The sequence below is a fragment of the Equus asinus genome, chromosome 1, assembly GCF_041296235.1.
Source record: "Equus asinus isolate D_3611 breed Donkey chromosome 1, EquAss-T2T_v2, whole genome shotgun sequence".
Lineage (NCBI taxonomy): Eukaryota > Metazoa > Chordata > Mammalia > Perissodactyla > Equidae > Equus > Equus asinus.
In genome coordinates this window covers 156,156,305-156,169,453 of record NC_091790.1, presented here as the reverse complement: position 1 = coordinate 156,169,453, position 13,149 = coordinate 156,156,305, and the positions used below count along the sequence as shown (strand labels likewise).

Below are 13,149 nucleotides of genomic sequence, written 5' to 3'. Positions count from 1 at the left end.
TTAAGTGCTTCCTTACTTTCTGGTGCTACAAGATGCTCCAGGCTCATCTTGTACGTTTCCTGCCCCACTCCTACAATTGGCTGCTTCTCCAAGGAGCCCAGTTCCTTCTATTGGAGAATGGTGTTAGAAACTAGGACCTGAGCACCAGGTGTCCTTGGTGCTACTGGAGTCCCTATCAATCTTTAACTGAAAATATTAAGCTGACATTTAAAAACTGTGCTTCAGTTAAAGCAAAGATCTCCTCAAAAGGCTATTAAAATTAAAGACTAGCTCATTTGGGGTTGTTTTTGTAAAAACAACTATGCAAAAACCTTTGTTAAAAGTAAAGCCCTTTTCGTTGGGTTCTTTTTCTCTGGTCACCTTTCTGCTTGTAGTCTGACAAGTTCCAAAGTCTTCTCCTCTGGCCTGAACTCCTCAGACATCCCCCGGAAGAGCCGGGTAACATCTTGACAAACATCTTGGTAAATCTTGTTCAGCAGGGCAGAACAGCCCATGCCTCCAACTGGATGACTCACTGAAGAGAAACCAAACTCCCTTCTTTAAATGTGTGTGTGGTTGAGTGAGTGAGTGACGTTCTACACCCTTTTCCTTATTCTTTGTCTCTTTTTAGGGACTTAAGACACAAAATGGAAAGTAATCTTTATACATCATTTAATATAACAGGAACATATTCATTTTCTACATAGTCTTAATTTAAAGGAATAAATATACATTCTGGTCATTGAATACAATTGTACCCAAAACTTGAATGGGATACAAATTAAAAATTTATTTCAAGATAAAATTTTGCAACATTTTTAACAAACAAAAATAATCTTTGCAATATATACAAGATATTGAATGAAATCTTATAATAAACATAAACTCAAGACACACAAAGTCCATAGCTTTCAGGTCTTAGAGTAAAATACATTTTCCTAAATCATTACTAGATATACCTTAATACTATTTGCTAGGAAATATACATTTCTAGAATCTGAGGGGAAAAACATTTTAGAGAATATATGCAAAACCAACGAAAAATTCTTGGGATTGAAAACTATCATATGATGGAAAAGCAATGAGGCATTTTAAATGTTTCTTATAGAAATTATTCTCATTATTTCAGAGTCATACCATCCATAGTGACTTGCAGAAGCTACTATATAAATTTTGCTGACACTTAGAAAACAGTGAAAGGAAAAATTATATAACAAGACTCTAACACTAACGTTCATGGCACAACCTGTACATTTGTTTTGACCTGATAAATACAGACATTAAACAGCTTTCCCACAGCTTTGATGGGTTATAATTTTAAGCACTATAAATGCAGTTAATCTTTTTTTTTTAATTTGAGTTCGTAATAGTTTACATCAATGTGAAATTTCAGTTGTACAATATTTCTTGTCTGTTACCACATAGGAGCTCCCCTCTACCCTCCTCCTTGCCCACTCCTCACTCTTCTTCCCCTAGTAACCACTGAACTGTTTTCTTTGTCCACTTGCTTGTTTATATTCCACATATGAGTGAAACCATCTGCCGTGTGTCTTTCTCAGACTGCCTTATTTCGCCTAGCAAAATTCCCTCCAGGTCTTTCCATGTTGCAAATGGGATGAATTTGTCCTTTTTTCTGGCTGAGTAGTATTCCATTGTGTATATATACCACATCTTCTTTATCCAATCATGAGTCAATGGGCACTCATGTCTTGGCTATTGTGAATAGTGCTGCAATGAACATAGGGGTGCATATGTTACTTTGGGTTGTTGATTTCAGGTTGTTTGGGTAGATACCCAGTAGTGAGATAATTGGGCCATATGGTAGTTCTATTTTTAGTTTTTTGAGGAATCTCCATACTGTTTTCCATAGTGGCTGCCCCAGTTTGCATTCCCACCAGCAGTGTATGAGGGTTCCCTTCTCTGCACACCCTCTCCAACATTTGTTATTTTTAGTCTTAGTGATTATAGCCATTTTAACAGGCATAAAGTGGTAACTTAGTGTAGTTTTGATTTGCATTTCCCTGATGATTAGTGATGTTGAACATCTTTTCATCTGTTTATTGATGAAATAAATATCTTCTTTGGAAAAATATCTGTTCATATCCTCTGCCCATTTTTTGATTGGGCTGTTTGTTTTTTGTTGTTCAGTTGTGTGAGTTCTTTATATATTATGGAGCTTAACCCCTTATCAGATAGCTGATTTGCAAAAATTTTCTCCCAATTGGTGCGTTGTCTTTTGGTTTTCATCCTAGTTTCCTTTGCCTTGCAGAAGCTCTTTAGTCTGATGAACTCCCACTTGTTTATTTTTTCTTTTGTTTCCCTTGTCTGAGAAGACATGGTATTCGAAAAGAGCCTTTTAAGTTCGATGTCAAAGAATGTACTACCTACATTATCTTCCAGGAGTTTTATGGTTTGAGGACTTGTCTTCAAGTCTTTGATCCATTTTGAGTTTATTTTTGTGTATGGCATGAGATAATGGTGTACTTTGATTCTTTTGCATGTGGCCGTCCAGTTTTCCTGATACCATTTATTGAAGAGACTGTCTTTTCTCCATTGTATGTTCTTGACGCCTTTGTCAAAGATTAGCTGTCCATATGTGTGCAGTTTTATTTCTGGGCTTTCAGTTCTGTTCCATTGATCTGTGTGCCTGTTTTTGTACCAGTACCATGCTGTTTTGATCACTATGGCTTTATAGTACATTTTGAAGTCAGAGATTGTGATGCCTCCAGCTTTGTTCTTTTTTCTCAGTATTGCTTTAACAATTCAGGGTCTTGCTTGCCCCATATGAATTTTAGGATTCTTTACTCTATTTCCATCAAGAATGTCATTGGGATTCTGATTGGGATTGCATTGAATCTGTAGATTACTTTGGGTAGTATGGGCATTTTAACTATCTTTATTCTTCCAATCCATGTGCATGGAATCTCTTTACATCTCTTTATGTCATTATCTATTTCTTTCTGTAATGTCTTATAGTTTTCATTGTGTAAGTCCTTCGCCTCCTTAGTTAAATTTATTCCTAGGTACTTTATTCTTTTTTTTGCAATTGTAAGTGGAATTGTATTCTTGAATTCTCTTTCTATAAGTTCGTTATTTGAGTACAGAAATGCAACTGATTTTTGTATGTTGATTTTGTACCCCACAACTTTACTGGAATTGTTAGTTATTTCTAATACTTTTCCGATGGATTCCTTAGGGTTTTCTATATGTAAGATCATGTCATCTGCAAACAGTGAGAGCTTCACTTCTTCACTCCCAATTTGGATTCCTTTTATTCCTTTCTCTTGCTTAATTGCTCTGGCCAAAACGTCCAGTACTATGTTGAATAAAGGTGGTGATAGTGGGCATCCTTGTCTTGTTCCTGTTCTCAGAGGGATGGCATTCAGTTTTTCCCAAGTACGATGTTGGCTGTGAGTTTGTTATATGTGGTGTTGAGGTAGTTTCCTCTGTCCCCATTTGTTAAGAGTTTCTATTATAAATGGCTGTTGGATCTTGTCAAATGCTTTCCCTGCATCTATTGAGATGATCATGTGGTTTTTATTCCTCATTTTGTTAATGTGGTGTATCACATTGATTGATTTGTGGATGTTGAACCATCCCTGTGTCCCTAGAATAAATCCCACTTGATCATGATGTATGATCTTTTTTGATGTATTGCTGTATTCAGGTTGCCAATATTTTGTTGAGGATTTTTGCATCTATGTTCAGCAGTGATATTGGCCTGTAGTTTTCCTTTTTTGTGTTGTCCTTGTCTGGCTTTGGTGATGTTGTGATGTTGGTGATTTGGTGATCAGAGTGATGTTGGCCTCGTAGAATGTGTTAGGAAGCATCCATCTTCCCTAATTTTTTGGAATAGCTTGGGAAAGATAAATATTAAATCCTCTCAGAAAGTTTAGTAGAATTCCCCAGGGAAGCTGTCTGGTCCTGGGCTTTTCTTTGGGATGCTTTTGATTACTGTTTCAATCACTTTAGTTGTGAGTGGTCTATTCAGATTCTCTGTTTCTTATTGATTCAGCTTTGGGAGGTTGTAAGAGTCTAAGAATTTATCCATTTCATCTAGCTTGTCCATTTTGTTGGCATATAGTTTTTCATACTATTCTCTTATAATCTGTTGTATTTCTGTGGCATCTGTTGTTATTTCTCCTCTTTCATTTCTAATTTTATTTATCTGAGCTTTCTCTGTTTTTTCTCTTTGTCAGACTGGCTAGGGGTTTGTCAATTTTGTTTATCTTCTCAACGAACCAGCTCTTTGTCTCATTGATCCTTTCTCCTGCCTTTTTTTGTCTCAATAGCACTTATTTCTGCTCTGATTTTTATTATTTCTCTCCTGCTTATTATGGGCTTTGTTTTTTCTTCTTTTTCTAATTCAGTTAGGTGTAATTTGAGATTGCTTATTTGGGTTTTTTCTTATTTGTTAAGGTGAGCGTGTATTGTGATGAATTTCCCTCTTAATATGGCTTTTGCTGCATTCCATATGAGTTGGTATGGTATGTTTTCATTTTCATTTGTCTCCAGATATTTTTTTGATTTCTCCTTTAATTTCTTCAATGATCCATTGCTCATTCAATAGCATGTTGTTTAGTCTCCACATCTTTGTCCTTTTCTCAGCTTTTTTCTTGGAATTAATTTCTAGCTTTATGGCATTGTGATCAGAAAAGATGCTTGTTATTATTTCAATCTTCTTAAATTTATTGAGGCTTGCCTTGTTTCCCAACATATAGTCTATTCTTGAGAATGTTCTGTGTGCACTTGAGAAGAATGTGTATTCTGCTGCTTTTGGATGGAGTGTTCATATAGAACACTATATAGACTATATATAGACATATATAATGTCTATTAAGTCCATCTGGTCTAGGTTTTCAATTAATTCCACTATTTCCTTGTTGATTTTCTGTCTGGATGATCTATCCATTGATGTGAGTGGAGTGTTCAGGTCCCCTACTATTATTGTGTTATTATTAATGTATTCTTTTAGGTTTGTTAATAGTTGCTTTATGTACTTTAGTGCTCCTGTGTTGGGTGCATAGATATTTATAAATGTTATTTCTTCTTGATGGAGTGTCCCTTTGGTCACTATATACTGCCCTTCTTTGTCTCTCTTTACCTGTCTTATCTTGAAGTCTACTTTATCTGATATAAGTATTGCAACACCTGGTTTCTGTTGGAGTATGGATTTTTTGTTGTTGTATATTGGAGGGAAAATATTTCTGAGAGACCTCACTCCACCATGATGCTGACGTCACCATTCAATGCAGTTAATCTCTTAAACTCTTTCTTTAGCTATTCTCCTATAAGAACCCAGAGCATCCATACTCCTGGCACACATCTACTTCTCACTGCTTGCACGTGCTCTTTTGGAGGTCTGAGTCCTCCCTGGTTATATTTGCTGGAAAAAAAAAACAGAAATCTGGTGTCTCACAGTTCTGGAGGCTAGAAGTCTGAGATCAAGGTTTCGGCAGAGTTGCTTCCTTCTGAGAGTCTGAGAGAATGTTTCATGCCTCCCTCCTGGCTTCTGGCGGTTTGCTGGCATCTTGGGTGTTCCTTGGCTTGTACATGTATCACCCAGAGCTTCCTTCACCTTCACATGGCATTCTCCCTGTGTCCGTGTCTGTGTCCAAATTTCCCTTTTTTATAAGGACACTGGTCACATTGGATTAGGGGCTCACTCTACTCCAGTATCACCTCATCTTAACTAATTACATCTGCAATGACCCTATTTCCCAACAAGGTCACATTCTGAGGTAGTGGGAGTTAGAACTTCAACATACAAACTTTGGGAGGACACAGTTCAACTACCAACACTGGTCTTACTTTTTTTTTCACTTTATTTTCTAATTACATATAACATTTCTCTATTCCATGGGCTTCCTAATCTCAATTTTCTTCTAATTTAGACAGCTCTCACATAGTTTTTTTTAAACTTCTGCTAGTTCTTTTTAAAAACTCTACTAGTTCTTCAAATGATAGGAAAATTATATCCCTGTGGTCTTTTTAACTTGTTGGGTTCTTTTTCCTTCAGTGTACCAGCTATTTTTGGGTTTTTTATTTCTCAACAGTACTGGGTATATAAACAGGCCATATATTTTCTGTATTGACTGCTTAAAGAAACAGATGGCCTGAGTTCAAAGTCCAATCCAAGATGGCTAGAGGTCACTTGGCATACTGAAGCTGAATGCTCAAAACGATTCCATAAACTGGGATCCTCTTAAAACAAGAGGCAGGAGTTGAAAGCCACTAGAAATTCTTCCTGTAGCATTCAAAAAACTATAAAATTCATATATCTTCTGCTTCATATTTTTATGTCAGTTATGAGTATTATTCACTGATAAAGAATTCAGTAGTATTTATTTTAAAAATTAAATTTACTTTTGATTTGTCTAGCAACATGTTTTAAATTTCCTATGTTTTATGGTATATAGTCCACAAGAATGCTAACTCCATAAGTATAGGGACTTTGGCTACTCTCATATTCCCAGGGATTAGAACAGTACCTGCCACAAAGAAGGGTCCCAGTAAATATTTGATGATTAATTTTTTTCAATTGCACTTCTTTCTATAATGTTTTGTTTGCTCAACTAAATCTCAGAGAAATCTGCTCCCCGTATCCGATTGAACACCCCTACCACACACACATCTCTCGCGGTGCCATGTTCCCGACCTTTACATCACCTAAGGATCTCTACACTGGCATTAAAGCCCGAAGCCAACAGCCATTTCCTCCCACTGTGCCCACGAAGCCTTATGATACAAAGATTTTGAAGACAAGAGGTAAAATATGATTTGAAATCAAAACAGTATTCATTCTTCTTATATTTGGAGTATATTCAATAATAAAATTAAATGAGGGCAAAGGACTCAAGTCACAAAACTGTGACCAACAGTAGATTAGGAAAGTTGTTCTCAACTGTGGCTGTACTTTAGAATCAGCTGGAACCCTACCCCAGACCAATTAAATCAGATTCTCCACAGATGCTCTCAGCCTTTCCTCTTTATACAGAGCCTCCCATGGCAAAACCAAACATTGTAGAATTGATTGGTTTTATGGTTTTATTCTACTTGTATTTTCTATTTTTATTTCCTTCCTGCTCTCTCTTATGGTTTAGCTTTTAAAAATTCCATTCTAGCTCAGGTGATCAGCACAAGGGACAATGAGTTCAGAGTATCAGTGTCCAGACATGGGTGTGGCAGTTGTGATGCAACTGAAAGACCCTCATTGAAGTAAGACTCAGAGAGTGTTGGGAGCAGTGTGTTCAGTTCCTCTTAACACCTTGGAGTGTCTTCTTACTGATACAAACCTTGGGGTCTTCCCAGTCATGTTTTATTAGAGAGGACGGTGAGCCCACTAGTCATCAAGTCTCTCCCACACTAGACACTTCGACACAAAGAAACCTATGGAGAAACGTTGAAGATACTAGAGAGAAGGTAACTGAGGGTGACAGAAAAGGTACATGGTAGGCAAACATAAATATTTGTTGAATGAATTTAGGCTGTGAGGTAAGTAAAACCCAAGAACTGTCCTGTAATGCAGTTCCCCTGTACCTGAATATTTGGACCCAAATGTAAGAACAGAATACTGCCATCATCAATATCAACCTCAGTACCTTATTGTCAAGTGCTATGCTTAGTTATATTGGGAAAGGGTGTCGGGGGGGAGGCTGTGGAAAAGAACTACAAGATAGGATACCTAAGCAATTGAAATTTTTATGATCTTATTAGGTAAATTGTCAAAGCAAATTTATTTATTTCAATTTTGAATTAGATAATTTCTGAAATTAAATGAAGTGCATACAGTTAGCAAGAAAATGAATTTATAAAAATGCTTTTCAGTGCAGTGTAGATCAGAGACTGAAGAAATAAGTTCCCACCTTAATTTTCTGCTCTTCCAGGCATCTATCTGTCGCTGACCAGTCTGTCACTCTTAGGGGATTTTTAAAAGATGAATATATTCTAATAACCCTTATGAAAGACCTTTCCAGGAGCTAGTACTGCATTAGGTTTTCTCCTCTTCCACTTATCTTTACTCTTCTTTTTTAGAAATAAGTAGCATATAGGTTAAGAGTGCAGGTTCTAGAACCAGATTGCCTAAGTCTGAATTTTTCCACTTACTACCTGTGTGATCTTGGGCAAATTGCTTATTTTCTTTGTCCCTCAGTTCCCTCATTCATTAAACTAGAAATAACAGTACATTTCTCACAGTAATACTATGAAAAATGTGTGTGATAATAAATATAAAACACTTACTACAGTGCTGACACATGGTAAATGTTCAATAAATGCCAGCCTTTGTACTTATTACATATGGGTAATTCAGAGCATTCTTTAACGTGCAACTTAGCATGGGACCAGGGTAAGCCATGCTGTGTTTGGTAAAGCTTATCAAACTACTACCAATACCTATGAAGCTGTATTCTTTAAAATGTTCTCTTTTGGGGTTGGCCCAGTGGTGCAGTGGTTAAGTGCACACGTTCCGCTTTGGCAGCCCGGGGTTCGCCGGTTCGGATCCTGGGTGCAGACATGGCATCACTTGGCAAGCCATACTGTGGCAGGCGTCCCACATATAAAGTAGAGGAAGATGGGCACGGATGTTAGCTCAGGGCCAGTCTTCCTCAGCAAAAAGAGGAGGATTGGCAGCAGTTAGCTTAGGGCTAATCTTCCTCCAAAAGAAAAGAAAATGTTCTCTTTCAATACCTTTTTGGTAAGCAAGTACTAACTCCATTTCTTGATATTTAGGCATTCCTAATGCACCTGCATTCCTCTCTACCTCCTATTATCTTGTTTCTATTTATTTCACCCATAAATCCCATTAATTAGAAGGCTGTTCTTGTACATTCAGGATAACAGTGCTTTTCTTAAAAATTTCAGGGAATCCTTACAGATATGAACTACTTGATTTTCCCATGGATTCAAAGAAGAAAGCCTTGATTTGGCCAGGCCAGGGTGTATATTATGATGTAAGTATCTTTTAAAATGTGTGTTAAAACAAAGTAAAATTGTTTTTACTCTATACATTTATAAAAATCCAAAAGACGGATTGTATTCCTTTTCTATCTGGGTGAAAAATTTGAGATTTTGACCATGATTCACATTTCTTTGTTTTCTTAGCTGATTTCGTATATACTTTTGGCAGTGAGGTAACATTTTCACAGTTACCAAAAAACGGTTTCCCCCCGAAAGAAGGTGTTGGAGGACTGTACTTCACTCACTGCATATCCCCCAACTCTAGTCTCATGATTCATAATATATCAAGTAACTCGAAATACAGAGTAAATGGGAGACTCTCAGAAAGATTGGCAATGTATTGTCCCAACCATTATGTTGTGTAGAATCAAAAATAAAATAAAATACCCACTGTTTATTGAGAAATTGATACACACTAACCATTTTTGATATGTCATTTAACCCCTACAATAACCTCAAAAGGTCAGTATCATCATTCCCATTTTATAGATGAGAAAACTGAGGCTCAGAAAGTTTGTGACTATCTCATGATCATAGAACTCAGGCTTGTGAGACTCCAGTTCCTGCTCATAACCTCCGTACCATGACTCCACGTGGGTAAAAAGAGAAAGTTTTAAATCATGAAGGAAAACATCTAGACATTTGAAAATAATAATAGCTAACATTCATTGGCCAGTTAGTTTGTGAGAGACAGTGCCGTTTTCCATATATTATCTCCTTGCGTCTAACGATCCATGAGGTAGGTAAGAAATAATTATGGAAGGCTGGAAATATTTGAATTTTACTTGGGAAGACCATTGTGGCAGGCTAGAGCATGGTTACTGCCATGTCACACAGTCATCTATGAAGTAAGCGATTTCCTGGGGTTTTTTGGTAAAGTTATAAGAAAAATCCTTAAAGAATCGTCTGTTTTACTGGCTCTCTTTCATTCTTTCAAGCAAAATCTGTATGTAAGCAACCCAGAAATATGAGAAGTTATTCTAAAGGCCATCCCATCATTATGTGTTCTAATAGCCAGTCTCCAGCTCTGTAGTTTAGTTTCTTCTTTCAATGTCCCTCATTTCTACCTACCCATTAAAATGCTGCTGTCTTCATGTCACACCCCTTTGCAACAAGCTTGACTAGCAACCCTTTACCTAAGTGTAAATCCCAATGCTTTAACTGAGCTACAAGGACCCTTCAGGATCTGGCCTTACTTCCTTCCTACAGCCTGGCTCCACTGGCTGGTCCTCCAGCAGGTTCATGGCCATTTCCTATTCCTGGAGTGCTCTCCTCTCAAAGCCTACCTACCCATCTAAGACTTGCTCATTCTTCAAGGCTCAGCTCAATTCTCATTGTTTCTGTTGCATAGTAGAAAGAGACCCAAAGCAAGAGACCTATGTTCTAGTCAGTCCTATATCTGTAATTGTTCTCCAACTGATATTAGGCATATTGTTTCTCTTTTCTGAGCCTTAATTAATAAAATTTATTGGTATACTTTCAGTAAAATCTGTCCTAAAGACTTCACAGGATATAAGGATCATATGAAAGATATGAGAGCACTTTGAAAAATAGAAAGCACCGTAATTTCTAAAGCATTATTACTCCAACAGAAGTGATTTCTCCTCCTTCTTACTTTCTACAACACTTACTTCAACCAATAACTTTTCACATGTATTTTGTATCTCATCAAATAAATTATAAGCTCTTTTAAAACAGAATATTTTATAATATGTATAGTCCCCACAGCACTTTGTACATAAGTATTTTTGACTGCTCTGACTCCTCTTCTAACAGGTAATCCCACTTTCTTAACCTGTTCTAACTGATCTTAATTTTCAAACTTGCAGTCATTCTTCTGGCTCTCCCTAATCCTAATCAAGTTATGCACTTCCCTGGACGAAGAAATAAAAATAAAATTGATAATGAGCTTGATGAGTGTACCTGATGACTCATCTTTTTTTTTCCCTTTAGGATCATACCCTATACTTGTCCTCCCCTGCCTTTCACCCTTAACTGGGGGAAGTGGTCAAAGAGTCTTCAACTTTATCTGCAATATTCTATTTTTGTTAAAGGAGGATTTTTTAATAGTATTTCTCTTTCCCATTGCTGCAGCAGTGGTTCTCAACCTCAGCTACACATTAGAGTCACCTGGAGTGCTTTTAGAAATCTCAGTTCCTAGGCTGTACCCCACCCACATCATAAGTGTAGTCATCATTCCCTGAGGGTGGAACTCATGGCAAGAATGCCTTGTTCAAGAACTTGTAACTTACATTTATGGGCTAACAGTTTTCTCTCTCCTCCTACTCCACCCTATGCCCAGTGGGAGGAAAAGGAGAGACACCAACAACTTGAGAAGAGTTCCAAGAATGTGTCTCCTAGCTGTAAAAAAGAAAACTCTAGGAGCCATATTTTAGTATTTTCCATCCAAGCCAATAAGAAAGTATGTTTAACACATTGGTAAAGAGTGTAGGTGGCCGGTTAGCTCAGTTGTTTAAGAGCGTAGTAAAGAGTGTGAATTTTAAAGTAGCTCAACTCCTGGCTCTAAAACTTACCAGCTGTATGACCCTGCATAATATACTTAACCCTACAATACCTCAGTTTCCTCTTAAATAAAACAGGAATAATAAGAAAATCCACCTGATAGGGTTCTCTTGAGAATGAAATGCATGTAAAAGCACTCGGCACCATATTAGCAGATAGTAAGCTCATAATAAATGTTAGCTGCTGTCAGTATTATTATTCCAATGATTATAACATTTTGTTGACCTAGCAACAGTAAGAAATAGGTAGTCTTGGAAAAGAGAACATTCTAAATAAAAGAGTATTTTTAACCTTTTAAAAATTAAGTGCTGGGGCTTAATTTTAACAGACTATTATAAATGTCATTTTGCCCTCATCCTTTTACATTACATGTATTTGAAGCCTGTGTCTTCTGGAGCCAAGAAATCTAGGTCCCTCTTTCCCACCCAGTCCCCAGAGCTGCCCTACCTTTTTGTCTCCTTGACCTGGCTCAGTTTTCCCCACCAGAGGCCTTACTGACCACTGCATTCTAGCCAGTGCCTCTCCTGCCATCACTCTCTTCCCTCTGTGATCTCTTCTCACTGGCCATTTCCACCCATTACCAAGCCAACCAGAACATTCTACTTCCTTTTATAATTGGCAAATAGGTTATAATATTTGATTCTTCTGGGCTGTTTTTGTCATCACTTGCTCACGTGGCCAAAGACTTTTTGTCCTTTCTGTTTCTCAAAACTCAAGCATCTAGCCTTAGCTTTTGCAATACAAAAATATTCTTTAGGATGAAATCTACCTTTAATTATCTTTGAGTAAGATGAGATAAGCACAGAGGTCAAGTTCCATAAACCTCCCTAACCTTGAACTATTTGAAATATTTTAACAAACCATTTTCAAAACCTGAGCCTACTACCCAATTTCCTTTAACTCTAAATATTTGGGAAGACCTTTGGTTTCCCTTGGTAAGAGCACTTACTAGTATCATCACCCTTACAAAGGAGTTTGGTTTTCCTTCTTCAACCATCTGTCATCTTTCTAATCTAAAATGCCCATCCTGCTCTTGGAGATACATGCCTCAGTCTTAGGACAGTTCTGTCTCTCCACAAAAGCAGCCATAATCCACACTCATCCTCATATAACCATATGAATTTAGCAACCACACAGGCACTTCCCTTAGAAATGAGTCATCTTGTCAAGTAACTGGTTGCCCACAGTGCACCTCTCCATTGCTGCCATCACCACCCTGAGCCCTACCCCCCTACCTGCCTATCTCCAGCAACAACCAGGGTATGCAGAATGGGAACAAACTGGCACACTCTCTCTTCCCTACCACTCATGTTCCCCATGGGTCTTGTACCCTCCACGTTTCCTCCATTCTGTCCCAGGCAGCCCTTTGTTCCCATTATGCATCTTCTTCTCCCTTCAACTGTCTCTTCTCCAAAGTCTTAACTACATACCAAAAAAAATAAAATTCCTGCCAGGTCTCTTATCTACGTTGTGGCGTGCTCTCTCCCTCTCTTTCTTTTTTTCTCTTTCTCTCTCCCCCTCTCCATTTCATATGTAAATTAAAAAAGTTCCTAATCATAACTTCTTAATGCAAAAATGGTGCTGATACAAGAGAATTAAGTAAAATACGATTTAATAGAGAGCCAGTGTCCCCAGTACTAAATCTCCAAAGGGTAAAGTGGTCTCCACAATAAACCTTTTCTTGCTCCC

The 13,149-nt window shown here is 37.5% G+C and overlaps 1 protein-coding gene across 1 annotated transcript in view; it reads left to right on the top strand.

Moving 5' to 3' along the window:
- The window catches only part of SPMIP4 (sperm microtubule inner protein 4), a 53,609-nt gene that overhangs the window by 28,390 nt on the left and 12,070 nt on the right, over positions 1–13,149 (top strand). Inside the window, exons 6-7 of the mRNA XM_014838998.3 lie at positions 6,566–6,747; positions 8,842–8,930. Coding sequence (XP_014694484.1) covers positions 6,566–6,747; positions 8,842–8,930 — 271 coding nt within the window. The remainder of the gene's footprint in view (positions 1–6,565; positions 6,748–8,841; positions 8,931–13,149) is intronic.